This window comes from Microchirus variegatus (assembly GCF_963457635.1).
Source record: "Microchirus variegatus genome assembly, chromosome: 5".
NCBI classification, from domain to species: Eukaryota; Metazoa; Chordata; class Actinopteri; order Pleuronectiformes; family Soleidae; genus Microchirus; species Microchirus variegatus.
The window spans coordinates 6,025,575-6,053,319 of NC_139806.1; the positions used below are offsets into that span (position 1 = coordinate 6,025,575).

At 41.5% G+C, this 27,745-nt stretch overlaps 1 protein-coding gene across 1 annotated transcript; it reads left to right on the forward strand.

Annotated features, from left to right (window-relative positions):
• Positions 1 to 5,173: 5,173 nt before the first annotated feature.
• Positions 5,174 to 26,419, forward strand: LOC310927589 (enhancer of polycomb homolog 1-like). Its single transcript, XM_083889910.1, has 14 exons — positions 5,174 to 5,436; positions 11,555 to 11,714; positions 15,375 to 15,520; positions 15,676 to 15,882; positions 16,833 to 16,981; positions 17,087 to 17,234; positions 17,326 to 17,490; positions 17,685 to 17,774; positions 18,095 to 18,243; positions 19,062 to 19,480; positions 21,934 to 22,055; positions 22,150 to 22,288; positions 23,191 to 23,560; positions 24,691 to 26,419. Exons 1-14 carry the CDS (start codon positions 5,284 to 5,286, stop codon positions 24,761 to 24,763), a joined length of 2,490 nt encoding a protein of 829 aa, XP_083746036.1. The 5' UTR covers positions 5,174 to 5,283; the 3' UTR covers positions 24,764 to 26,419.
• The last annotated feature ends 1,326 nt before the right edge of the window (positions 26,420 to 27,745 follow it).

The following is a 27,745-nucleotide window of genomic DNA, read 5'->3' on the forward strand; positions in this document are numbered from 1 at the left end:
TCTGTGATCTCACAGCAAGGAAGTAAAGATGGTCTACAAGAGAAATATCAATAGTCAGGTATTTCATTCAAATGCAGTGTCCTCTCATATCTTATAAGGGTGTACATTTAATCAATTGTTATCCAATAACAATAATAATAATATCCAATAATTTCCCACTAGTCATTTATTTATTTCATTATTTATTTATGCATTTATTCCTGTATTTATTTCTGTAATTATTTCTATAATTATTAATTTTTACGTCAGGTTTCGTCCTCCATAAGAGGGAGGAGTTAGCCCTGGTCAAACATACAAGCTAGCACTTTCGATATCCTCAATGACATTCTTCTTTAAGTGCTCATTTTGACACGGAACAATTGCTATTACAATCACATTACCGTGTTTTTAAACAAGATATTTAACTAAATATGGGGTAAATAGTTCACATTAGCCTCAAACCCATGACGTTCGGGTGCAGAAAATGGCTGAAGCTCAGGCTTCTTTGGCGATTGTCGGCTAAGTTCACTCCCAGTCAGCCAATCACGTCGCGCTCCATCTCCAGTGGAACGTGACGTCACAGGGCCCGGGGGGCTCTCCGCCGGTGATTGGTGGCCTCGCTTGTCCAACCACGGGCCGTGTTTCACAGCAAAGTTGTTAACCCCCAACAGTAGCACTTTGGTTTCCACCTCTCTCCTAGTTTGAGGCTGCTTTCATACATCGACAGGAAAACACTGACTTTTTTTCTCCACCGACAGTCTCTCGCTTCGTTCCGGGCTGGACATACCGCGGACAGCGGCTCTCGTCACCGGGAACAACAGCCTTTGCTCTTAATTCCCCCCCCCCTGAAGCCAGTCAGGAGAAGTAGCTGTGGCTAACGTTGCTGTTAGTTGGCTCCCCCTCCTTTGGCTAGCTGCGTCGTGTTGCTGTTCTCTGGCGTTTTTTTCCTCTCTCTCTCTCTCCTTCTTTTTTTTACTTCTGACTTTGCACAAAATGTTGTCCGTCTGTCTTTATACCTTCGCCGTGTCCTGGACTATTGACTTGGTGAGTAAAATTTTTTAATCGTCATTGTTTTTTTCCAACAAACTTGGGTCGAATGGCTTAATAAATAAATAAACAAAACAAAAGGCCCCAGCGTGGTTAAAAAAAAGTGTTTCTGGCATCAGATGATTTCATACACGCAATCAAATCCCTTGTCTGGTCAGCTGGATACGATTGAGCTCGAGTTCCTCATCACTTTGTTTGACCTCGCAGTGACAGTGGCCCGTGATATCGATCGATAATGCCTTTGACTGGGGATAAGGCACCGATCCAGTTGACTAGTTGTTCCTATACGACAGGATTATTCTGTCAGAAACCTGATCTGAGCAGCAGCAGCAGGGAGGGGAAACATCAGCAGGAGGAGGCGGACGTGAACACTCTTTGGAGAGGCTAACGCACGACAAAAGCTGCTTTTATTTGTCTCTTTTTTAATGCCTCCATCGGGGTGTTTTTTTGTGGTCTGGAATGTGACATTGTTGGCCTGCTCCCTATGGGTGTGTGTGTGTCACCTGTGGTCTGTCACGGAACTGCTCGGCCCTGGCCTGCAAGGGTCTGGATTTACCCACCTCTCCTCCCTGCAAGGACTTACCAAAAAAAAAAGAAAAAAGGGTGGGGGGTGTTTATGAGTGATTCTGCACCCCCCCCCCATCCCCCTTTGTAGAAAAATAAAGTTTGGCAACCCTGTCAGGATTAGAGCCACTGGAAAGGGGGTTAGTTAGTTAACCCTAACCCTTTTAATGTTGACTCAATTAAAAAAAACCACTAAAAAAGAAGAAGCATGCATGTTGGGCGACTAACTCCACCCATATGGGACACTTGTAGGTCAGCAAGCACAAAGTATGTGCTATGAAAATGCTCTTTTGTCAGGTCAACGGCCATAAAACATAACTTACTTCAACCTTTTGAAAGGCCCTGAACTCACACTGGAATCGGTACCTTTTTATAAACCCAGGGTTTCTAAAACTGCGGTACGCGAGCTTCGTCTGGTGTTACTTGGAGGAAAATCATGATATAATGTCCTACTGTACACGCTGGGATACGAGATTGGAGTGTGTAGAAAATTAAACAAATAACATAAGTAGAGCCACTTAATCCCCCATAATCTCACTATACCAGTGTCCGAAGTATGTGAGGAACAGGAGGATGATGGGAGAGCAAAATGGCTTATTGGGAATAAATCGGCCTATTTACATCACTGTATTTTCACTAGAGCTGCAACTAATGATTATTTTCGTTATCGATTAATCTGTCGATTATTTTCTCGATGGATCGATAAATCGCTTGGTCCATAAAATATCAGAAAATGTTAAAAAAAAACGTCGATCAGTGTTAGTCAAACATGGAAATATGATGTTCTTGAACGTCTTGTTTTGTTCACAAACCAAAATAATTCAGTTTGAATGATTTCGTTGTTATGTGGAGCAAAGAAACGAAGAAAATATTCACATTTAAGAAGCTTAAACAATCAGAAATCTTGTTTTAATAATGAAAAAAGCTTCAAACGGATGAATCGATTATCAAAATAGTTGTTGATTAATTTAGTAATCGATTCATCGTTTCAGCTCTAATTTTCACTATATTTTCTCAGATAGTATTGATATAAAAAGCTTGAGAATCACTGTACTAAAAGATACCAAGGCCCTGATTTGAAGTATTTGATATTTATTGGCCACAGACATATTTCTCTTTGGCATCACAGGTTAATTTGAAAATGATGCGTCGCAGAAATCACATACAGTAAAGATGGAGAAAACGCGCACAATTTCTCAGTGAAAGGTTTATAAATCGGTATCGGTGTGATGTTTATCCCAGTCCAAACATTATAAAGTTCCATATGCAGACACTGGGTGCTCCATAATCCTGACAGCAAACACTACCCTGCCTTGTGTTTCCATTGTGGGGTGTGCAGCCTATGGCGAAAGCCGTGTTCTGCCACATAAACCTTCCAATATAGAAAAAATTAAAACAACAAACAGGACATAGACACATTGTCGTGTGTTGGTCTTTGCCCTTTTTGGTACCAGGTGTAGTAGGGGGCATTAAGAATGAAGCAGGAAGCTAATGTGGATATATCTACGTCATCTTTCAGTCGTCTCGGTTTCTGTCCTTTCAGACTATTTTTACAATAAAATGGAAAAAATGTGTGGCTTTTCATATGAAGGTGGATTAAGGATGTGACGGAACTCAAGGGAGAGATCAAAGTCCTGGGAGGAACGCTCTCCGAGGAACACAATATCTGAACATAATTTCCATTTTCTCCCCATGTTTTGTTATATTTAAGACATTTAAAAAAAAAAACACGAAGAAATGGAATTGGAATCACCTTCTTCGAGAAATTAACCACCAAGTCCATTAAGTGCAACACAGCCAGGTGTGGTCGTTGGAAGGCCAGACCTCTCAGCACTGCTGACAATTATATACAGGTGGTGTACTAATGCTTTCTCTTTGCTCCACCCAGACGAGCCTCTTCTTTTTTACTTGGCAAAGTTTCTCTCCTTTTGTCTAAATGTTCCTTTTGCTCTCAGGTCGTCAAGATGCATTTTGTGGATTTAATGAGGAAAAGGAAGCCTAATTTCACCTGGGTGGACCCTGGCTAAACCAAATGATGCCAACAGGTAAGGTCAATTACTGACGGAGCTTAATCTGGATTCTTGGAAAAATGTGGCTTTGGCGGTTGTGTCGGCCGTCTGTAGATCTTTGGACCCTAAACATTCACTAAATGCTGTTTGTGTGCCATATGAACATCACTGTATGTGAGGAAAAACAAGTCCTCCTACTCCTTAAATCAAGATCTTACCTGTTGGACCAGAAGAGGGCGGCATTGTTAATATTGTGAAGTCATTTCACCCACCATAAGCATATTTCTCTATCATGTGTGAGGGGTTCACCATTGCTGGATAAAAGTCTCTCGGACCAGAGTAGAAATCTTGGATCATTTTATATGAACGGTTGCTTCTGTGGTTTTTGGATGTTGGCTTGTTATGAAATAATGATTTTAGTGCCTCAACACAACATAAGACCCAATAAGCTAATCATATAGTTGAATTTATATAATTTTAAAAAAGTTACCTTCGAGTTAGTTTTATATATTTATAAAAAAAAATCGATTATCGATTAATCAATTATTTTTATTATAATAATAATATAAAATTATTTAACCCACCTGTATACCAGCAATTCCCAGAACTGGGTCAGGACACACACAGATGGGTTGGATATTTTTTGTAGTTGTAACCAAATAAATATGCAGAATTGTTTCCAGCTCTTAACTTAAGATTTATTCAATTATGACACATTTCTCAAATGTATCTGATGGAAATAGCTGGTTTACTGAATACAAATATATAAAGTATAAAAAATATAAATATTGTGACAGAAATGGCAGTTAAAAAAGTTATTTACATTACATTATGCACAAATAAAAGGATTAATTGTTTTGTATATTTGGTATAAACTTTTTTTTTTTTGAAAAATGGGTCCAGTTAAGAAGGTTTGGCAAATACTGCTTAATGATTATCAGTAAATTAATTAATTAATTAAAAAAAAATTACGGAGCAAAATCAATCATTAATCATTTAATATAGTAAATATAAATTTGTAATTTTGTAAGTATCAAAAAGTGTATAGCAGAATTAGAAAAATGTAATAAAAAATGTTTGTGTTCCTTGTTTATTTTTTTCTATATACTTATACTTAAATGTGCACATTAATGTTCGTCATATGTGTTGATAATTATTTGTCTCTGACGTTTTCATGCAAGTTTTATACCATAGTCCATAAATATACGAGACGTTTATTTTACCTATTTATTTGCAATATATATTCCGGCCATGCTTAATGTTTATTTTAATAATTCACGCGAACGTGTGGAGATGAGTTAGTTTGCCGGTGAAGTGCCCCCTTCCCCCCACCCCCGCAACGCGCACGCGCCCGGGACCGTGTGGGAATGGTCGGTCCGCGAACTGGGGGTTGGACCGCTCCGAGCGAAACAGCGCAAAAGAGTTTTAAATGTCCGCCATGTTGTCCATGGCGCACTGAATCAACGGTAGGGAGCGGAGCGTCGGAAAAAAACAGACCGAGAGAGAGCGACCAAGATCCGGGCCTTCCCCCGGCTCCGTCGGCGACGCCCTAAATACAAGCTACAACAATTCGAATGTTAGAATAGGGATTAACCGCACAGAAACATCAATGAAAGCTCTACTCGTTACCGTTGTGTATGTTAGGAGATCGGATAGATTTATATTGCATCTCGAATTGTGAAAAATGAGTAAATTGTCGTTTCGGGCGCGGGCGCTGGACGCTTCCAAGCCACTACCCGTCTTCCGTTGTGAGGATTTACCAGACCTACACGAATATGCATCCATTAACCGGGCAGTGCCGCAGATGCCCACGGGGATGGAGAAAGAAGAGGAATCGGTATGCTTTTACTGTTCGAAAATGTAAAATATATGCTCTGGTTTTATTATTTTATTTTTACACGATCAAAGGCGTCCCTCTTTTTTTCTGCGCCAGCTTTCACAAAATGGCCGCCAATTTTCTGAACTGAAACACGACAGATTTCCGTCTTGAACGGCGGTTATGTGGTATTTGGGCCGTGGTTTTGGAAACGTGGGGACTCGCTGTGTCGTTTTTTGATAAAATTTCCCGGTTTGAGCGGGTTATTATGGCGTGAGGCGATGTCTTGAGTACAAAGGAGTCATGTGACTTGAGCGTTGCCGACATTTTGTCTCGTCTGTCAGTGTTGGGGCCCTGTGTTGGCGTAATTGCGAAGGACCAGGGCAAGGGGGAGCTAGTGGTTTCTTATTATATGTGGCATCTGTGCCACGAGCAGAAAGTGTCAACACTGCTGCCATGTATTTGGAATAAAACTAATAAATGTGCCGCTGTTGAAGGTTGTGTTGTGTGTGTGTTGCTAAGGCTGTCATTTGGTTAGCAGTGGGACATGTCACAGGGAATGTGCAGTTAGCGGTTAGCATTTATGCTATGGAGATGTGCATGCATGATGTCCCTCATGTTTATTTATATAGCAGCTGTGATGCCACACTGTAATGCAGCTGTAGTCACTTAGTTGTTGCAGCATGTAATGCCTCTGTGTTGCACAGCTGGGCAAAAACATACAACATTTGTGTAGCTTTCAGTCATGCATATTAGAAGATTCGTTCTTAGGAAATCAGGGCAGCTTTACATCACAATATTAACTTGTCTTTATTTATTTTTTCATTGTAGGTGTCTTATATATGCTGCTGTGACAGATGAGCATCTCACTGGTTTCTTAATGTTGACAATTTGAGTTGCTAAAGCGGTACACTGAAGCCCATGTTATTAGTATAATCACTAATGCTTCTATGTTTAAATTAATAATAGTTTGCTATTTTGAAAGCTCTACACTGTATTCTGACAGTTGCAAAGTTAAACACTGATATGATGGGTAAGGTTTAGAGATGCACCTGCCACACAGGCAGTGAAGTTAACTCTGCCTCTCAGGGTTGTCTAGCTCATCACACAGGTTTTGTAGTTATTTTTGTGATATAGTGGATTGTTTGTATAGTTATGCACCCTGTTGGAATTTTGTGTTCTTCTATTTGCACCATTTATCACGGTACAGTGTGTCACAGTGGGGCCCTTATTCTGACTCCCATTAGCAATATATTAGCTTCTCCAAGGGCACAGCTTTGTAGCTGTCCCAGCGGGCTTGACTAATGTTCTAATATGAAGGGCAATTAAATGGGGAATAACACTACAGGTATCTTTGCTGCTGCTGTTTATCCACTGAAGACACAGTGCACCCAGTCTGCCTCCCCGCTCTTGTGGAAGCTCGGTGTCTGGGGTTCAGTGTGTCAGATGGCACAGCAGGCTGGCAGACCAGCGGCACGTGGCGCTCTGGAGAGGATCAGGGGCAGCGGGAGTAGAGAGGCGAAGGGTGTGCGGGGTTGCTGTCACTTCAAAGTCTGTGTCTGCTCAGCAGGAGTGCTTGGTTACACAACAGTCGTATTATCATAAGAGGTAGGCAAAGGCTTGCTGCATGACAGCCGCTCAGTGTCTGGAGCTACCTGCTATCAATTGTATTACGTCAGATCAGCTTTGTAAGAAATGTTATTCTTGTCACCACTATAATCACACTTCATTTTTGTTCTGCTAGGTGAATGTGTGATATCCCTGTACATCACAACTCCATGCCAGATGTACAGCTTGAAACCACTGAATAAGTTCTCAGATTCAAGCCTTTTAACTGCCTGTGTGTTTTCCTGCTAAGTATTCTTTCTCAATTACGGTTAGCCTTTCAGACGTCCTGACTCCATCTAATGTGTGGTTTTGTAATTTTCAAACGGTGTGTTTGTAGTGACACTCGACCAAAGAGCCGCCATCACTGCAATTCCCTCAACACGTGCGGCATGTTTGTTTTGGGCGAGACACTTTGTCTTGTGTTTGGGTTTGGGTGAAAGTGAGGTCAATGTCTGCGGCCGTGGCGGGAACCCACAGGCATCTCTCGTGTTAGCCTTTTGCCAGGAACTGTTCTTGTACATGCAGACATGCATAATCCAATTCTGGCAGCCCCCTAGTATGTTGCTGTGTGACTTTGCTGGGTGGGAATTTGGGGCATCTCACCTGTCCAAAGTATCTGTAGTTGACCTGCTATGAAATTGAAAGTTGCCTTTGTTTCCCTTCTCTTTAACTGGTGATGGGTGTGTATAAATGTATGTAGTCAGCGTGGGAAATTAACATCAGCCTTGGGGAAGTTCTTGAAACCAACTGCATGGCCAGTTTGCTACCATGGCTTCTTGGCATTAATAGGTTTCACAGCTTTATTACTAAATGGCAGGCCCACTTTCAGGTTTGGAAATAAAAAATAGTCCCTTAGAATCCGCCCTAACTGTTTTTTCCAATCCAAAGTTTTTTGTTTAATGGAAAGTTTGTTACTTTGTGAACTGCTTAGCAGTTAGAAGAGCCAAAAACGCAGCCTGATGCCTGCCCTTAATTTCCCACAGCACATGGACGGGGTGTTAAAAATGATTTCTCTCCCACACAGTGCAATAATGGTCTTTATACTGGAGCTGGGAATCCCTCGACAGCCCTACCAGACCATTCTCTGTCGCTGTCCATCATGCTAAGTGGCATTTACAGTCTTTGGGACAGTATCTGTTCGAGGCGAGACCAGAGAAGGTGGAGGCGGCTCCGGCTGCCTCAGCAGACTTGACAGTGATCGATATGGTCATTTTAGAAAGGCTATTTCTGGACTCTGGCGTGTATGTTTGAGAAAGCAAGACTGAAAGAAAAGTTTGTGCGTGTGAGGGCACTAGTCAACATTCTGTATTGTGACCGCTCACCCCAATCTGAGTTTTATTTATTCTCAGGCAAAAAGCCGAGGCTGGGAAAGTAAACAAACATGTTGCTTGATTGGGTTTGGCAGCTGACGTGATTTTGCTGAAGGCCATTTGATTTATGAGTCTCTCCCTCCATTGTGGAATAGTTTACAGGGGAATGTAGGAACCAGTGTAGAAGAGGGTAGCAAGCCACTTGTTTAGAACAGCACATGGCATCATAAATGTAAAGTACCGTCATTGCCTTTGGGTTTAACAGACCGTAGAATATTGCTCGTCCCAGAAGTCCAAATGGTGTTGATGAATATGGGGCTCAGGGAGGCAGTAAATCAGATTTAATGCAGTTGACTGAAACTAAAACAACATGGAGAAAAACAGAAGGTCATGCTAGAAAGTTTACTTTCCAAACATTGCCAGCACCACATACTGCGGAAGAATCATGTAAATTATTTTTAAGGTTTTGTAGCTCTTTCTTGAGCTCCTTACCAGATGACCATGGTTGGACACATATTTCAGCTAAGGTGCTGAAAATAAACGAGTCCACTGTTGTTGGACATCTATGCGTACTGAAATATGTGCAATGTTTCAGTTGGAAGGCCAGCTTTTTAAAAATACTGCAAAGCTTGTCTGTTTTTAGTGCTGTAAAAACACATTGATCCGTGCTCTTGCGTCCTCAATGTTGCTTGAGGTCTTTCTGTGAAGCAGCACACTTGGCCTGATTTAACCTGTGAAAACATTTTGGTCTCCCCTTGTTTCTGGTGGTGCCTGCTACAGCTTAGAAGAAATAAAACCTTTAATGTATAAATGTAAATGTGGAAATACCATATCATTTAGCAGTGTTCATTCCAGGAAGTACAAAACTTAAACTCTTCATTCCTCAGACGTTTATTTTAAATAACTTTTATTGAACAACCAACTTGAAGCTTTGTGCATTTAACAATATAATGGTTACTTGATCAACCCATTTCCTTCCATCCTAAATCTGCATGGATATAGAAAGTGGGCACTGAGTAAAGCTTAATGGTGCTTTGGTCTACAGTTGAAAGTTGGTCAATGGGTCAGTAGGTGATTGAGACAGCAGGTCATGTTTTATTGTCACGTCCATCTGTTACATTAGGGACTTGGAAATTATGATTTTTCTCTTAATCTTGTTATCCATGTAGGGTTTCCTAGTTGCACACTGGGGCTGATCATGTATGTAGTCTAGATTATTGCATGTGATGGCCTGACATAACCACGATAGCAGCCAATATAAAGGGTTATATTACCTGTAAATAAGAAATAGGAATCAAGTATACTGTTTGAGCAGTATTGCTGAAGTTGATATTCAAATTCTTGCTGCTCTCTTTGTAGAAGTTGGTTGAATCTGAATGAATGTGTTCTATGTGGGCTATTGCAGTATACCCTCATGACTTATTACGTTATTACACACGTTTTTTTTTTTTACATCAAACATGCAGCCAGAACAGCTGGGAATTAATTATCTGGGGCAAAATCTGACAATGCAATTTGACTTGCCATATGTTGTTTTTTTCCACCCCAGTCTAGATTCAGTATGATTGTCACTGTGTAAAGGATTTGAAACACGATGGAGCATTAATACATGAATAAAAATATTATCCAACCTGTAATCTGTAAGGTGATGACGACTTGGTGTTCAAGCTGTTTTGTATCATGTTTTTTTTAATTGCATAAAACATACAACTATCACAAGCAGAATAAATTAATTGAGCTTATGAGATTTCCTAATTGTGGTTTAGTTTTGAAAATTATTGCATGTTCATCCTTAATAAAAGATGAGCTGCATTTGAACAGTGTTGTGCTTTTTAATTCAGGCGTGCACACACACGTACTTCCCTAATAATAACTGACTGATTCATGTATTCTGTCATCCTCCCTTGACACAAATACCCACCTGCCCTTGTGTCTTTGACTGCCGCAGGGGAAACGATAAACACACACCTTCTCCCCAGAGAGCTGTTGTACACAGCCGGCAGCACGCTGCCTTGTTGACAGACTGCCTGCCAGTGGCTTGGTGCCCAGCTCTGGGCCAAAGGCTCTTACTACTACGACTGACTGGGACTGTTCAGACAAGCCGCATGCCAGCAAACCAGTTCATCAGCCACACAGACTGTGTGCGCCTTCAGCACACTCCCCCTCGGCAGGCTTGGCATCATCAGGCGCTTGTCAAATTTGCAGCACGTAGATAAGGTTAACTGAGTTGAAGTAAAAAAAAAAAATTTCACATTGTGAATTTTGGCAGGTTTGGATTTGTCCTCATCCAGTACCTACATTCCAAACAAATTATTTCCACACCTTATGATTCGAACACCTTTTTAAAACCTTGAGTGACAGACAGAATAGGTCCGATTCAAACTTTAACACTAACTCCTCTTTGTTCCTGTGCTGGAATTTTCTTTTCAGAGGTTATTGTAAGATCTGAATGCCAAAAGTTAATCACCCTGTAACTGTGTAATCCAGTTTACCTACGCATCTCATTGTACATTCAGCCTGTTATGTGTACTTTTTGCTCCAACTGCTTCACAGACTGGCTTATAGTTCAACCTGTTTGGTACTTGGTAATCCTTGTTACATTGTGACAGCACAATGAAATGCTTCATTGAAAATAGATTTTGGCTACAAGTGTTTGTGGAGCAGAGTCTTATTAGTGGCTTTTCTATGTGGAATTATAGACTTAGCTGCTAAAGCACATGGATAACACTTGTATCAATTAATGTCTTTCACAGCTGATAGGAAACATCTAATTGCCTTACTGTCAGTTTGCCATGTAGTTTGTGCTGAAGTTTTGTGCTTGCTACCAATGTCTTAATGTTGAAGTAAAAATACAAAACAAAGATAGGTTGGCTGATTTGTGTTGCAGTGTATTTGTTTTTGTAATCCGTGGTTGGTTGGTTGGTTTTGTTTGCACAACTGTGACTAAATTGCATATAAACGAAAGCATTTTACCGGGTAAAAAATAAGCATACGGTACAAATGTGATTGTCTAGAAAAAATCACCTCATGTGACATGTGACAAGTGTTTGTTGGAAACAGGACCATCGCAACAAACTGTAAAATTGTTTTCTATAAATTATGAACCAAATCTTATTTTAATGGCAGTTATAGACATAAGACATAATTTGTCTTCGTATTTTGTCTTGTGAGATAACACTCTCATTATTCTGTATGTCTCACCTGCACCTCTGTCTCTGCAGGAACACCATCTCCAGCGGGCCATCTCGGCACATCAGGTATATGGCGAGAATCGGGACAACATGGTCATCCCAGTCCCCGAGGCAGAGAGCAACATCACCTACTACGACTCCCTCTACTTCGGGGACTTCAAGATGCCAAAGCAGCTAATTCACATACAGCGTAAGTGGCCTTCTCTAATGGCAAATATGTGATGCAGAAAGCAGAGATAATGTCTTTGATGCTGCTGTTTCTGTTCCTTGCTTGTTTCGTTTGGCTATAATGGTGCTTTTCTCATTTATTCTGAATGCGTTCAATGACACTTGGGCATTGTTGATCAAAATCACGAGCAGAAAAGTAAACATTAGGTGAACATTAGGATGCATTTTCGAACGTTCACCACCATTTTAGACCCATGTCATTCCATTAAATTAAACCTTTGGACTATACAAAAGTTTGATTGAAAGAAAATTGTGTCCTGATATTTTTGAACCCATGTAGCATTAAAAGTGAAACTGCTCATGGAGTTGATTCCAGGATACACACGTTCAGTTGCAGAAAAGCTGAAATTATGTTGATTCCTTATTGTGACTCTCAAGCTACAGTGATTGGTTCTTTGTGTCGGTGATCTATTTAATGGCTTCAGGCATGTGTTTTATGTACGTCAAACCAAGTTGTTAAATATTTGTCAAAGGAAATGAGTTTGAGCGATTTCCAATTTCAGTGGCTGCATTTTTGCTAGATTGCTTTATTCAGTAACTGTAGCGGTGTTGCAAGCGTTTGCCACGTTTTCAAAAGGCAATTTGGTGAAACAAAACTGAGACGCAGTTATTAGCAGGAAGGTGAAATTACAAATGTTGGATATTTGACATTCCCTCAGGGTAAACGTCTTCTTCGCTCCGGGTACAGTGTGACATGGAGCAGCATGGATTGTATTTGTATTTGTAGTTGTGCCTTTGAGAAGTTTCTGAGAGCGGGTTTATTATAATTTATGTGGCTTGATTATAGCTGTGCTTTTAATTATCTTCACAATACACTACTGTCTTTGCTAGTCTGAGTAGTTTTATAGTAAGATACTGAAACCGTACCGTTACTGTGGCCCAAAAGCCACGATGCATACCGAACCGTCGTGACCATATAAAAACCCTGAGGGGGATCCACCAGTTCGCCTGTGAGTAACCATATCTTCTCCTACACCACTGCCTTTGTTTTGTCTGACCCCGATGCAAAAAAAACCACAGAAAGCCATTTTATTTCTGATTTAAATTTCCTAAAGATGAGGAGATGAAGTAGAGAAGAGCAGACTTCAGCTGTGAGGCGACAGAACCAGCTCTGTGATTGTGCACAGTATGTCGTTAAACTGTGACCAATTTGGTGAAAATGTAGCTTAACATTAAAAAACACTAACATGGACGTTCACTCCATTTGGTCCCTACTAAAATATTGTTTATTGTTATTTAGTGCTGGGGGGACCAAGAATGTATTTTTTGTGGCTTTTCCCATAATGTTTACGGTTGTGTGCTATATAACAGTATTTTTTTATGAATGAGCATATACGGTGTGCATATACCATATTTTTGGTGCTCTCAGACGTGTTTCCTGCTAAGGTGGTCGAGTACATTTCTCATTGCTAAACATGCTACCACAATTGCTTCTTCAGCTAAGCCCTTAGCATGTGTGCAGCAGTGAAAAGGGTCCCCCTTGAACAGTGTTTTCCTGCATCCATATTCCCTTTTTCCCAACAGGGACAGTTTTCATACAGTTTTCGGTATGAACTGATATGCTGCCCAACGCTAACATTTATACTAACGATTATACCGATGCAGTAGTTTGACCTCATGGACAACGTCTTCTTTTTTTAATGTTGTCTCATTACATATAATGACCAGTTTCACGTGACAGTAATGCTAGAGAAGTGCATGTCTTTTTATAATATTCATACAGCAGAAGAAAAGCAGCTTTCATCACAGTGACGGGGTAATTACATTGGCTGATATGTGTTTGTTTACCAGTGTGTTTTCAGTTTTTTCGCAACGTCTATCTTGCACGCCTCACTTTTGTTTCAGCACTTTTAAATTTCAAATTTTCAGACAAGGCTGAGGTCTGTTTGTGTAGACATTTGTCAGTGATGCAGTGAATAATTTATTTATATATTCTGTAAATTACTTTGCATTGTCATGCTGACGCACACTTTACATGTAAACCTGCCTTATCATTAGTGCCAAGGTAAACTGAAGCCCTACCACTGCTTTGAGTGAGAGGGAGAATATTTAGAATAACCTAAAACCCCATACTTGGCATTAAAACTATGCGATATTTTCTCCAACCGAAATCCATGTTCTGTATTTCACACTAGATCAAGTTAAAATATATATTGTGAATATTTTTATTTGGCATGTCGGTTCCATGGCTTTATCTGTTTTCTATTCAAAGTGTATGCGCTCTGGGGGGGGGTAGTTCAAGTGATTACTATAATTAAATATTTGTTGTGGTCTGTACCAAACACAAATGTTTTTCCACTTCTGGAGAATATGAACGTTTGGCTGGGGGTGGCCGTAGAACCACAGTGCTACATTTATAATGGCGTGCTGTGAGATTTGTTTAAAGAAATTGGATGCTTTCTCCAATGCGTTGCTTTTTTCTCTTGAATGATTATGAATTAATGCAGAAAAAATATTTTGAGTGATTTTACCTTTTACTTTATTTACCAATGATGGCTGAATTCCTTTAGCTTCCTCAGTTTGGTTCACTGTTGCGCGCTCTTGACTTGTATGAACTGAAAAGAAGCATCATTAATTTTATCAATAACACTTGTGCCTTTCCTGCTGAGACATGTCAAGTTGTTGTGCAAGAGTCACATTTTTGTAGACCTATATTTAACTCTGCCGTTCCACATCACATTGTTCAAGATAAATGAAGGATCTCAAGCCATCTAGTTTTTTGAATGACACGTTTTCAAATACTCAGAACTCAAGAAACGCTCAGTATGTTCCCCCACCTGCTTTTTTGTCGACAGATTGAATTGACTTTGGAACATATCTGACTGTGCAGAACCAAACTGCTGATGCAGAGACGTTCATGTTCCGTGCTGCTGGTTCAAGTTGAAGAATTTTCTTTCAAATATGAAATGGTAAACGGACCAAAGCCACACTTGCTGTGGTTTGGCCAATTTATAAAAGTCATTAGACTGTGCTACCTTCAGATGGGGTTGTTTGACCATGTTGAGTCCTCATAAAAGGTCTCTTACTGTGATACTTATGACATCTGAAATGTTTTGAAGACTTGGGTTTTCTGTTGTGACAGAAACAATATTTGTATGCTGTGTCCTTCATCTGGGCTCTGTCGAGCAATACTATCAGACCTGACTGAGGTAGCATCTGTGCATAGAGCTGCAGTACATGGGCTGACAGGGCTCAAGCTTCTGAATGATCGCCTCACTTCACTGGTTGCTGTCGACTGTGTCTGTTTGACACAAATAAATTCCTGTGTGCAATGCAGGAATGTTTCAGTAAGACGCATGATCTAAACGCCGTGATACTGAGAAACACAATTGTGTGGAGCTGACTGGCTTTATGCCTTGTGTGAACTTGTGACAGTAATATATAAATGTTTTCTTTGTATTGTACTTGACATTTAAAAGTATCGAGGCCTATTGGGATTACAATAGAAGGAAATGAGCAAAACTGGTGCATGCATTTAACAGATGCAGCAGAGAATATGATGATTATACTTGAAGGACTAAGATGTCCAGCAGATGTTAAGTTATCTAAAAATCAAGAAGTCTTTTTGATTCAAAGTCAACAGATTTGTATCTGAAGCGTTACCTCTTCCTCCTCCTTTCAGCTTTCAGCTTGGACGCAGAGCAGCCAGACTATGACCTGGACTCGGACGACGAGGTATTCCTCAACAAGCTGAAAAAGAAGATGGAGATCAGCTTCTTGCAGTTCGAAGAGATGATCGATCGGCTGGAGAAAGGCAGTGGGCAGCAGGTTGGTTTGTTAGTTTCTGAGTCTTTACTTGAACACAACCCCCAGTGAAGAATGCCCCACACAGCTTTGTGCAGTCATCTCTGAAACAGATTTGTCACCCTCACCAGTGTCTAAATGTCTTTTTTAAATTGTAACCCCCTGTCTGTATCTTTCAGGCGGTGAGCCTTCCTGAGGCCAAACTTTTGCTGAAGGAGGATGACGAGCTCATCAAGGAGGTGTTCGACTACTGGAGTCGGAAGAGGAAATGCAGCAAGGCAAACTCGCTCATTCCCACTGTCAAGCAGGAGAAGCGGGACGGCTCCAGCACCAGTGACCCCTACGTGGCCTTTCGACGACGGACGGAGAAGATGCAAACTAGAAAGGTTGGTTAACTTGTGAACCTCATGAATTTACTGTGGCGCAGATTTGAGATTAGTTCATGTGTTTTTGAATCAAAATGGAACACCATCCCGTTAAATTTAGGCTGCCATTTGCCAGGGCTGGTCCAAGCATTTACGGGGCCCTAAGCTGAATTTGACTTGGAGGCTTTTTTAATACTGAGATTTGCCGAGCTCAGTATTGTATGAAAATGCAAATGTTAAGCACATTGAAAATTTGTGTTTGATCAGATGATCGTATTATTAAGCTGTAACTGGAGCATGTGAGCATCTGCTATTAATACGAACAACAAACCAACCTGATGTTCTTGAATAATGTGTGAATGACGCAGCTTTGTCTATGAAGTATTGACTGTGATGCTAATTTTTTTAGCAACTCTCTGAGCACATCATCATTCAGCTCATTCAGTAACGGACTGAACCATCCACACCAACACAGAGCCACTTACATGTATTTTGTTTGATATTAGAAATATGAATCTCTTTCTACCTTTCTTGTTTTTCGTTTTTATGAAATTTATATTATATCATATTTCATTTTAATGTTCTCTGGGAGCCCCCTGGGACCTCTTCATAGAGCCCTTGGGGTCCCTAGACCTGTTATTGATAAACGTAGTTCAAACTACTACAATAGTTTTTCAGAGTTCTTTTTTTATTTATTTATATAAATTACTTCACAAAAAAAGCAATGACTTCTAACACTTTCATTCATCCTAACATGTAAACCCTCTCCATGACTAATACGCCACCAGGTGGCCATTTTAAGAATTTTAGCTGAATGTAGTTTTTAATCATCTTTATGAATTCTTATCTTTTGTCTGATGTTCAGTTATAGTGTTAAGGTGATAGATGGGTAAAAATATTAAATGCAAATGTCTACCTTTTGATAACCTGTAGACGAGTTTAAAAAAGAAGTTCTGTGTTTCAATATCCAGAATCGCAAGAATGATGAGGCATCCTATGAGAAGATGCTGAAGCTGCGCAGGGATCTGAGTCGAGCCGTCACCATCCTCGAAATGATCAAGAGAAGAGAGAAAAGCAAGAGGGAGCTGCTGCACCTCACTCTGGAGATTTTTGAGAAGAGGTGAGTCTGCCTTACAGAAATATAATACAGCGTGACAAATAAAGGTACTGTCCTTATTCTGATTGGCCAATAATCGTTTGTTCCCTTTGCTTTTCTTTTTTTCAGAAATGTCATGTCTGACTTTGGTGGTGAGGTAATGGCAGAGGTTCTGGCTGAGCGGGCGCTGGTGAGGCCGCAGATCATTCCTCTGGTTCCCCTGACCAACCAGTACCGACACCAGGACCACATGGACCTTAAGGACTACAAGTCCAAGGTAAGGGAGGAAGTTGACAATGCACATTTCAAAATGTCTCTGATATGCTTTCAAACCTTGTCTGACAACCCATCTCTACTTGTCCCTGTAGCCCGAGAAAATGGAAGTTCCTCGGCAGAAAAGGAAGTACGAGAAGAAGCAGAAGGTTCTGCCACTTTCGTCGGGCGCCCCCCACCACACAGGTCCTGTCGTCTTCAACGCCAAGGACCTTAACCAATACGACTTCCCCAGCTCGGATGATGAACCCTTCTCCCAGGTGCGTGCAGTTTTAACATTACAGCCGCTGTCCCGCCAATGCAAAGACAAGAACACTGTACCATCCAACCAAGACGGCTAATATCAAAACCTCATTAGTGGCTGGGAAATGTATTTAAACTAGAGCCTCTGACTTCAGTGTTAATACTGCTCTTGCAGTGACCTCACACTGACCTTTGACCTCTGAATTCACAGCTGCACTCAGGCTCATCAGAAGCGGAGGAGGAGAACGACCCAGATGGCGCCTACGCATTTCGCAGGAAGGCAGGCTGCCAGTACTATGCTGTACGTTACATAAGCTTTTGATATGACTTGCACTGTACTGGATTCCATGAGGTTTCCAGCTTCTTTGTAAATGGTGTAATCGTGTGGACAGCCATGTCCTTAATGGGCCAGTCCAGATACAAGAAAACTCCCCTTTTCCCCCCACGGTTGCATGGTTAATTTGATACTTATTTTATTCTATACTGCTCTGTTAAACCTAAGCATTGTTAATATTACATTTAAATAATAAGTAGCTGCAGGGCAGTTTTGTTTACTGTAAGCAGCCAAACACAGAGTAAATATCTGAACAAATGTACCATTCCCCCCCCCCCCCTGTTTAGGCTCGTCAGGACCGTGTGGGTAGCTGGCCGTGGTGTGATCCCTGGGAGGGCGGTTTGGCAGAAGCACGGTTTCGCTACAGTCTCACTACACTCACGGTGCCGCGGCGCTGCCTGGGCATGGCTCGCCGACGTGTGGGAAGAGGCGGCAGGTCAGTAAACATCTCGTTTTTCAGACTTTGTGTTTGTAATGTGAGCTGCTGTGGTAAAACATATCAAAATATCCCTATGCTTACTTCACTGGCCAAAAAATGTGATTTAGTTGTGGTTTGTGTGGTGATGTGCTGAACATGAGGCATGTTAAGTGTATGATTTTTGAATCTCACAGGGTTAGGCCCAGTGTATGTGATTAGCATATTGCAATCGATATCTGGACTTCAGTGCGTGATGTTACGCATCTTGGGACTAGCTTTGTTCCTTTCCAGCTTATGAGTTCCTTTGTATGGTTGTGCTCTATAGATTTAATTGCAAACTAAAACTGTTTTGTTAGAAAGTCTTCAAAAAAGGTATTGCAATTCACTTCAGGATTCCTGCATATACCCTGTATTAAAATTAAGATTTCAGCTGGCCTAGTTGTCTTCTTGCTGTCGAACATGGAGCAAATGTCTGCTCCCATTTTTATTTTATACGATGTAGACCACCTCGATTATATATTCATTTTGCAAGCACCAGCCTCTGATATGGGCACTCTCTCCCATCTCCTTTGGGTAATGAGCGCCATCTCTGATCATTATTCCCTCTACACTGTCAAATAACATGCCGCTTGCTTAATTTTCAATTTTCTGTGACACAAGAAGTGTGATACCTTGTGGATACTACAAACGTACTGAAGTTCAAACCCAGCCCTCTGTAGCTTCTTGTGGGGAGTAGCTCACTGAAAGATTTGTTGGAAACATACTTTTATAGCAACTGTTCTTTTCATGAAAATAACACCCACGCTCTAACACTGGACCTTCTCGCTCTCTCTTAGGGTGTTGCTGGACCGGGCACACACAGACTATGACAACGTTTTCCACAGTCTGGATCCAGAAACACTCGACTTGCCTCGCCCTGCCTCCCCCCATGCTCCACCCACACCTGCGTCACGCTCGCCGGCCGTCGACAAGTTTGCCAGTACCTCAGAAACAAATACCTCGGACAGAAGTTCCTCCTCCTCCCTCTCCTCGTCCTCTCACTCATCTACGGACCTCAGTCAGATACTGTTGAATATTAAGTCATGCCGATGGAGGCACTTTAGACCACGGACACTACCACTACACGAGCTGGATAACGCCCATCCGCTATTCAGGAGGTTGAGTCGGAGCCTGAAACGCCCGACCTCTGCCTCCACATCGGGGGGGCAACCCCAACGCCTGGGAAGGGTTGTCCCTGCACCATCACCCGTTGTCGGTAAGATGCTTCACACGGTGCTTGATGTTCTTTCTCTGACGCTCTTTGTGGAAGTGATGTGACAGTGTGGCTGCATACGTTTGCTTGGATTATGATTCTCTTGTTAATTATATTGCAAACGATGCATTTTCTTTTTAATGCTGGTTGTTGTGGCCTGTGGCTGGGTGACTGAATATTATTATATAATATAGACGCATAACTGTGCCAGACTGCATCCTTGGTCACCAGAATCAAATCTAGAGTCTTACTCTTATTGTGTTCGTTGTTGGTGTGTGACTGTGTTTGTGAGTCTGCACAAGTGTCGGGAGGGAGAGAGAAAAAACATTTAGAGGTGCTTAGTGTATCAAAGCTCTACTACGACATTGTGGGTAACATTGGAGCAAGATTGAACGAGAGATGGGTTATTTTTTCCTCGCTCCAGTCAAAAGCCTTCAGGGGTCACTTGAGCTGTGATGGAGGACGCTCTGCTCTCCGCTTTCTGACGAGATGCAAATGCGAGCACTTGCTTTTGTAGCGGCATTAATGAAATCGTGAAACTCGATACTGCATTTTGAAAATGTATTGGTATTGCAACAAAAAAAAAAAACATTCTCGGTAGCCCCACTGTGGCCTTCTTCTATCTGATGTTGGGAGTAATTTAATAGCATGTCTGGCGTCCGCTCCGTCCTCCAGCTTTGTTGTGAAATGAGATATTTGTTGCTTGGCATTCAGACAGCTTCACCTCCCATCCCACCCTGTCTACGAGTTGTCGGTTAAACCCGAGTTTGTCAGGGTGCCTGTGTGTAGCTGTGAGTGTTGATTGCAGAGTAAATGCCACACTTCTCTGGTGGTATTATTCCGAGTGCAGTGCAGGTGGTGGGCAGTTGTCTTTACAAGGAGCTTACAAAGGTTTTGTTATGTTTTTAACTGTTAATTGATTACCTACGGGGGGAAAATGAACTGCTTGTGAAACACCTTCAAAGTAAAAGGGCAGACATAGAATACGGTTTTACAAACATTTCTTTTCAACGTATTACAATTCAGTACATTTGAATGTATTTTTTTTATTAAACAAGACGGCATCAGATGAAAAAAAGCATGACGTGTGTCTCATACGTTGGAGGTGCGAGACTTTTAGAGGCAAGAGTGAGGAAACCTGCTTCTTGTGAAGTCTACAGCTGAAAGGCTCACATGGAATAAATGAATCATCACACTAAGGTTCAAGGTCTTGTAATTCTCTGCAGCGTGGGAGTCAATCAATAGAAAGCCGGTGAGGAAACATTTCAAACCTCGGGTTAAATTGTTGGGATGCTAATCGGGCCATGGCTCAAAATGCAGTGCACACTCAAAACCCCAGTGATTCGTGAAGGTTGCAGTCAAACAAAAAGTAAAGAAGGCTTGAAATATACATCACAAACTGCGAGGCTCCCCGTTTGTGGTCATGGCCCAAAGATTAATGAGCATTTTAAGTGTTGGGTGGTAAAATAAGGATTTAAGAATTTTCAGTGCTGTCAAATCATGTGTTGAAAGAAGAAATTAGTGGGTCTTTGCTTTCCCACAAATGCTAATCGGAGCTAAAGCTGATATGACCTGGGAGTGATTTGATTTAAAGGCTTAAAAAACAATTTTGGGTTTGATCAGGTTTTTTGTGGAAAAGTTAGCAATAGCTGGTATTACTTACTCCATACGACCCCCCCCTCTCAACAGCTCTCCCATTAAATCGCCACCCCTTAAACTCTGGAAGCTTGAGGTCTGTAGTGGAACTGTGAATTTTAACTGAGAATAGGTGCAGAATAGGCTGCCTAGAGTTAAAATATTTTTCACTGCAAGACTATATTGAATAATATCTATAGTTATCTCCACCATAACAGAAGTCTCAGACTAGAGTGGTGGTTTTGCTAACGGAGCCTGGCTTTTGCTGCATTCAAACAAACAGCAGTGTACTGAGTGGGTTGGTTAACTGCATCATTTTGCATTTGGGGCACACTGCCAAGAACCTCGGAAGGTTTGCTGGGAAACTGGTGCAGGAAACGATTGAACCTGTTGTAACTGGGTGTGATGGAGTTCAACTGAACTGCTTTACTGTGTACATATTCACACCGTCAATGAATTACTGTGCAGCACTGTTGTGTTGGAGGAAAAACTGGATTCAAACGGCTGCATGAATCATCCGTGAAGTGTATCTTTACATGAATGTGTCAAACCATAACTTCGGCTCACTGTTTGTGTGTGTGATATCAACTTTCCCTCTCGGGCCTCATCCTAACTTTGGTTGAAACGGAATCATCCAGTTGAATTATCAAAATAAGTTGTTTCTTCGTCTGAGAAATGTGTCAAGACATATCCTACATGTTTATGAACGAAACGGCTGTCTGCTTGTATCTTTTTGGGCGAATTATGTGTTCTTTCAAACCTGTGTAATATTGTAAATCACCAAATAAGTAAAAGTACCATGGCGTCTCTCCCCCTCTCAGCTTTCACAGCCGAACAGTACCAGCAGCATCAGGAGCAGCTGGCCTTGATGCACAAACAGCAGCTGGAAAAGGTCCAGCTGCAACAGCAAGCCAACAGCAACGCCACTGCCAACAGCACACAGGTCACTATTTTGTCACTTTGTCGACGGAGCTTTGTTCCTCCCCATGTTCGTTTTTCCATCCCTGACTCTTCTCCTCCTCCTCCTCTTCTTACAGGGCTCAGCAAACACGTTGGACCAGGCCAGTGCCCAGTACGCCGCCTCGGCTCTCGTCACCGCTGACCAACTGCTGGCTCTGAAGAACAAGGAGGAGCTAGCCCTGGGAGGCGGAGTCAACGGCGTCCTCTCCCCCTCAGGTATGACCGTTAAAAGCGTTGAGCGGAACGAATTAGACGGTTACTATTATTACAGGTGTGGTTGTTAAGGTACTGGCACATGGACTTGGACTCTTTGTCTTCAGGGAGTGAGAGGTTTACACAGCGAGACAAACCTTTGTCTAATATAAATATAACAGCAAGGTACATGTTCTCATGATAACTTTGCTCAAACTGCTGTGTTTTAGGCAGGGATGGCACGTACAGTGCAGTCAGCGCCTCGTATAAACGTGTGCCAAACCACAGTCCTGCAAAACGGTGACAAAGTAAACAATGAGAGTGAAATAATCACCGTCTGCTCTTTCAATGAACTCCATTAGCGACTTCAGATAATGACACAAAGCAGACAGAACAAAGACCGGCAGCACCTGAACACCTGACACCCTGTCAGGCAGCAGCAGCAGCAGCAGCGAGCGTTAGGAGACATGAACTGGATGTTAATGTGAGATTTCTCAGGAGGTGCTGTAACAATGATTCATCCATCGCTATATTAAAGGCACAAAACAAGTAAAAAAAAAAAGGCTGTGAGATTTTATAAAAGTCAAGTCCTTTTGACCTGTAATAAATTCAAACGGGGTCTAAATGGTAGGAAACCCTACGAGTGCCCTCTGCTGGATCCTAAGGAGTACTACTTCAGATGGTCCATGAGACTCGAGCACGGGACATTACAGCTTGAATGAAATTCAAAATAATATCGAATTTCACATCTACTGTGCCATGAAGTTGATAGTGAACTAGTGAAATGATTTCATACATATTTAGTTTCAGCTGTGAATTTACCATCAAAGACCATTTAATAATCAAAACCTTCAAACCCCTCCCCCTGTGATTACCCCCTCACTCCCCATTACCTCCCCCTTCCCCTCCCTCCTCTGGCCCCTCAGGTGTCTATAAGGGCTTGCACCTCTCGAGCACAGTGTCCCCATCCCCCGCCGCCCCGGCTCCTCCCACCACCTCCCTGACACCCGCCATGCTCCACCCCTGCACCACCACCAGCTCCAACAACAACGGCACAGCCCACCCCGCCAACAACAACAACAACACCAACACCGCCACCACTCAGGTCCTGCTGGGAAACAACAACAATAACAACAGCCTCCGTCTGGGCGTGCCCACCGGCAAGCGCGTCCACGCCCCGCGGACACTGAGCACCTCCATGTCGTCATCCGCCTTAAAGTTCACCCACGCCACCGCCAACTGTCAGAAACCCAAGGTCACGGCGACCGCGGCCTCGGCGCTGGACATCGTGCCCAGGTGAGGACCTGTTCGTTGTTCAGTGACAAAAAAACAATCATAGTGACATGTGAGTAGAAACCTTTTTGTTTGTATCTAAGCAATAGACAGTGAAAATGAGCAATGACGTTTAGAACTCGACACTGATGAGACATGTTTGTGACGTCGTACATGTCTGTATACGTGCATACGTTTTGTTTGGGCTTTTCATCCCCATATGTCCAGTGTAAAACTCAGTATTTGGCTGTTTAATTCAATTTAACTTGCAGTTATTTTTGTGTACACGACCATTCAAAAGTTTGGGCTCACCTATACAATTTTTGTTGTTTTCCATTAAAAGTCACACTTTTATTCAACAAGAGTTGCAAAATGAATAGAAATTATAGTCAAGACATTGACAAGATGAGAAATTATGAATTTTAGTCAAAATAATCATTTTGCCCTTTCGTCAAAGTACCAGTAAAACTGTTTTCAGCTGTGCTAACATCATTGCACAAGGGTTTTCAAGGGTTTTCTTATCGTCCAATATCCTTCCAACATATTTATTGGAAAAAGTGCTTTTCCTTCAAAAATAAGGACATTTCTAAGTGAACTCAAACTTTTGAACGGTAGTGTATGAATGTAGATATACTAATAAAAAGCTAGTATAAACTAGGGATGCCCCCGATACCACTTTTTTGTCATATACTTATACGATATCAAAAACTTGAATATCTACCGATACCAATATTATGCCGATAGTCATTTTAGACATTTTATGAAGCTGTTAACACATTTGTGCCCAGTCATTACAAAGACATAACGGCTCAATATTGTTCTCTCAAAAAGATGAAATGAACAGCCCTAACATGACTTGCTGATATTTTTTGCCAAGTAAAGTGTGCGATAAATAGGATTTTAATAAATTTAAGTTTTTGGACCGTATCGAATCTACTACATTTTTATCTGTCTGATATCAGATCCACTGATTGGTTCCGTTCCCTCGTATAAACACTGTAGAAGTGGTTATTTTAATGAAATATTCATCTGTTCTTCCATAAAACAAATGCATGTCTTTGTATCGGGCACAAAAAACTCTTTCAAATGTATTCACATTTCTTTAAAAACGCCTTCAATGTTGACAACGTCTCTTCTCCTTCTTCTGTCCTCAGGGAGAATCATGAACAAGACAAGCCAGCACTGAACAGTCTATCAGAGAACACAGTGGCCATGGAGGTTACGTAGCCTCGCGTTAAACGCAGCGTGGACACAAACGTGACTCCCCCCCCTCCCTTCACCCCCCCCCCCCCCCACTCCCCATGTCGGCTTTTTTCGGTGCTATGCATCATTTGTGAGTCATGAATTCAAGTGGTGGCAGGATGAGCGAGGCTGGGTTTCCACGGCAACCGGTTTGGGACTTAATTGCAATGCTCATCTCGTACAATTCTCCTCCCCTCCCCCACCCCCACCCTTATTTGTTACTGTTAATAAGAGATCGTCTGTAAATTCTTAATATGGCAATTATATGTACAGTACTGCATATTTGTAATACCACCCTGCCCAGAACCCCCCCACCCCCACCCTTACCCCACCCTCTTCTTGTATATAACATTACTTGAATACAGAAAATGTTCATTTGTGATGTTTTGCACTCGAGATATTAAAAAAGAAAAGAAAATCAGATTTAAAAAAAAAAAGAAAGAAGAAAACGACAAACTGCGACTGGTGCGAGTCTGAGGTGAACAGAGAAATGTATGTCATCACATGCATGGTGCCGAAACCTGCTGTTTGATCTATTTATTGTGCCGTGTTTACAAAAAGTTTTTTTTTGTTTTTTTTTTTACTTAAACTTTTTTTCTTTTTTTAAAAATATTACATTGTACCACCCTCCCTCCTCCTCTCACTGGTTCCCCCTGCTGTATTCAGCGTTGAACTACAACTTTACATATTTACCTTCCTTCTCCTTATTTTTGTTGGATGTGGTGAACGTGTCCAGCAGAGACGCGTCTCCTGTCGTCGCACAGAGTGAGACGCGTCTCACCGTCGTCACAGAGTGACACGCAGTGACGGCAGAGAGAGAAAACGACAGCAGACGGCCGTGGGTTCAGTTTGTCGCAGGCACCAGTTTGTCAGTTTCCACAGAGCTCTTCCATACGTAAATTATTTCTGAGACAAGTAACAAAACAATGGGGATTAAAGACTCTTTTTCCCAGAAGACTTTGCTGCTTCTGATGTATCTAAGCACTATATAATTTTTTTTTTTTAATTGATTGATGCTGCTTTTGTATGATTTCAGCCTCTGGTTTTGCACCACTGGCTCCCCTCCTCACCTCCCCGTACATTTATAAACAGATATTTTTCTATGTCCCACTTTTTTTTTTTTATTGTCCTCAAAAGACTTCATTTTTTTGTTACTTGATCAAAAAAAAAAACAATTATAAGGAAAGTAAAAGAAAAACATGCAGTAACTGACATTTATCATTCCAGCTTCTACATAAAACAAAGATGTATATTAATGAGGGTGGGGGGAGAAAAAAAACAACAACAAAATAAAGATAATTTTCTCTACTTTTAAAAACTCCAGAAGGCTGAAAAGCCATGAACTACAAGTTATCGGGTGCCTTCATTTGGGAAATAAAGAAAAAAAAAAACTTTAAAAAAACAACAACAAATGCTCTCTTCTGTGAAGAGTTTGGTACTGAACAAGGCTACGTGTAGTTTCTTCTTTGTCTGTACCACACAGTCCCAATGCCCATTCCAGTGGCCCAGCTGATTCATGAATTTTTTTTTTTTGTTTTGTTTTTTTAATATATACTATATATAGAAGAGTCTCTTCCACCAAACACACACACTCATGGGAAAGACTAAGAATCCTCTTGAATTGTCACAAAATGAAATAAAAATACAGGGCATTATGTGTTTTGACCGGCACGTCTCATTCTTTTGTGTTGTCTTTGTCACTGTGACGTTAAGGGAAAACGTGTAACTTGTCTTCCTAGTTAGCTCTGATGGATTCAACATGACCTACAGTTAAATAGTTGTTGAAATTTCATCATTCCGTGTTCCGCTTCCAATATAGTTTAGAATCAGAAAAGCACTCGGAGAGCGCAGACCTCCGCCAAGGCAGCTCGGTGCCTACAAAATACACCCCGTCGACGCGTCTGGGTCTGACGGCGAGTGTTTTAACCAATGATAGCATCTACGGATCACGCCTTAAATATAATCGTTTGTTCCTGGTTCCATTGCGGACGTTTCCTGAAAATTTCATCCAAATCCGGATGAAATTTCATCCAAATCCCACTTTTCGAGTTGTGTTGCTAACGGTCAGACGAACAAACTCTGGCGAAAACGTAACCTCCTTGGCTGACGTCAATTAGCCACTAATTACTTTTGCTAACTTCTGCAGAACCAGACCGTAATGCCGCTTTTCCACCGCATGGTCCTGGCACAGCTCGACGCTAACTCGGTGTGGGCGGAGTCATCGTAGCACAGCTACGCGAATCTGCAGTTATATTAACGCACAAACTACGCACTTAAAAAGCAGTTTTCAGTGTAACTGAATCGTTAGAATCAGTTAAAGATTTGGTCAGTACTTCCTTCAAGACTCCTTTGTTAAATATTGACATTTTGCACATTTATGTTGGGAGTTTAAAGCATGTTTTGGTATTTTTAAAGTCTTTTTAACGGATCTACAGTTCGGCACCGTTAGCTTTGATTCTTGTGTCGGACATGCTAACCCCATCTTGTCGTCATGAAAGAGGTCAGAATTCATCGTGAGGGAACATGGTCTTGTTTCTGTGTATGTATTTCATCATTTAAATTATCTTTATTAAGCTGAGCCTCAAGTCAGTGAGACCAGTACCAGACCAAGTTCCAGTCTTTTATGGCTTTGTTGGCGTCAGCAGGAAAGTTCTCTGTGGTGAGAGGATCCTAATTTCACAGCCGCCCACTTACTGCTGAACTGAACATCCCATATTCCCACTGTTCTGCAGCAGCTGTGTGAGTGTATGTGTGATATTATCCATGCGATAATATGTGAATCTATGGTTAAAAACAGTGACCGTGTGAGGAATTTGTGGATTATTAATGAATTCAATGTATTTTAAGGAACATTTCTGGGGTAAACACAGACCTCGTCCGGACCAAGTAGTCCTCATGGAGACCAAAACCTGATCCTAATTAGACAAAACCTCTTTTCTGAGGAACTGGTTGAGTTTAGTTAAGATT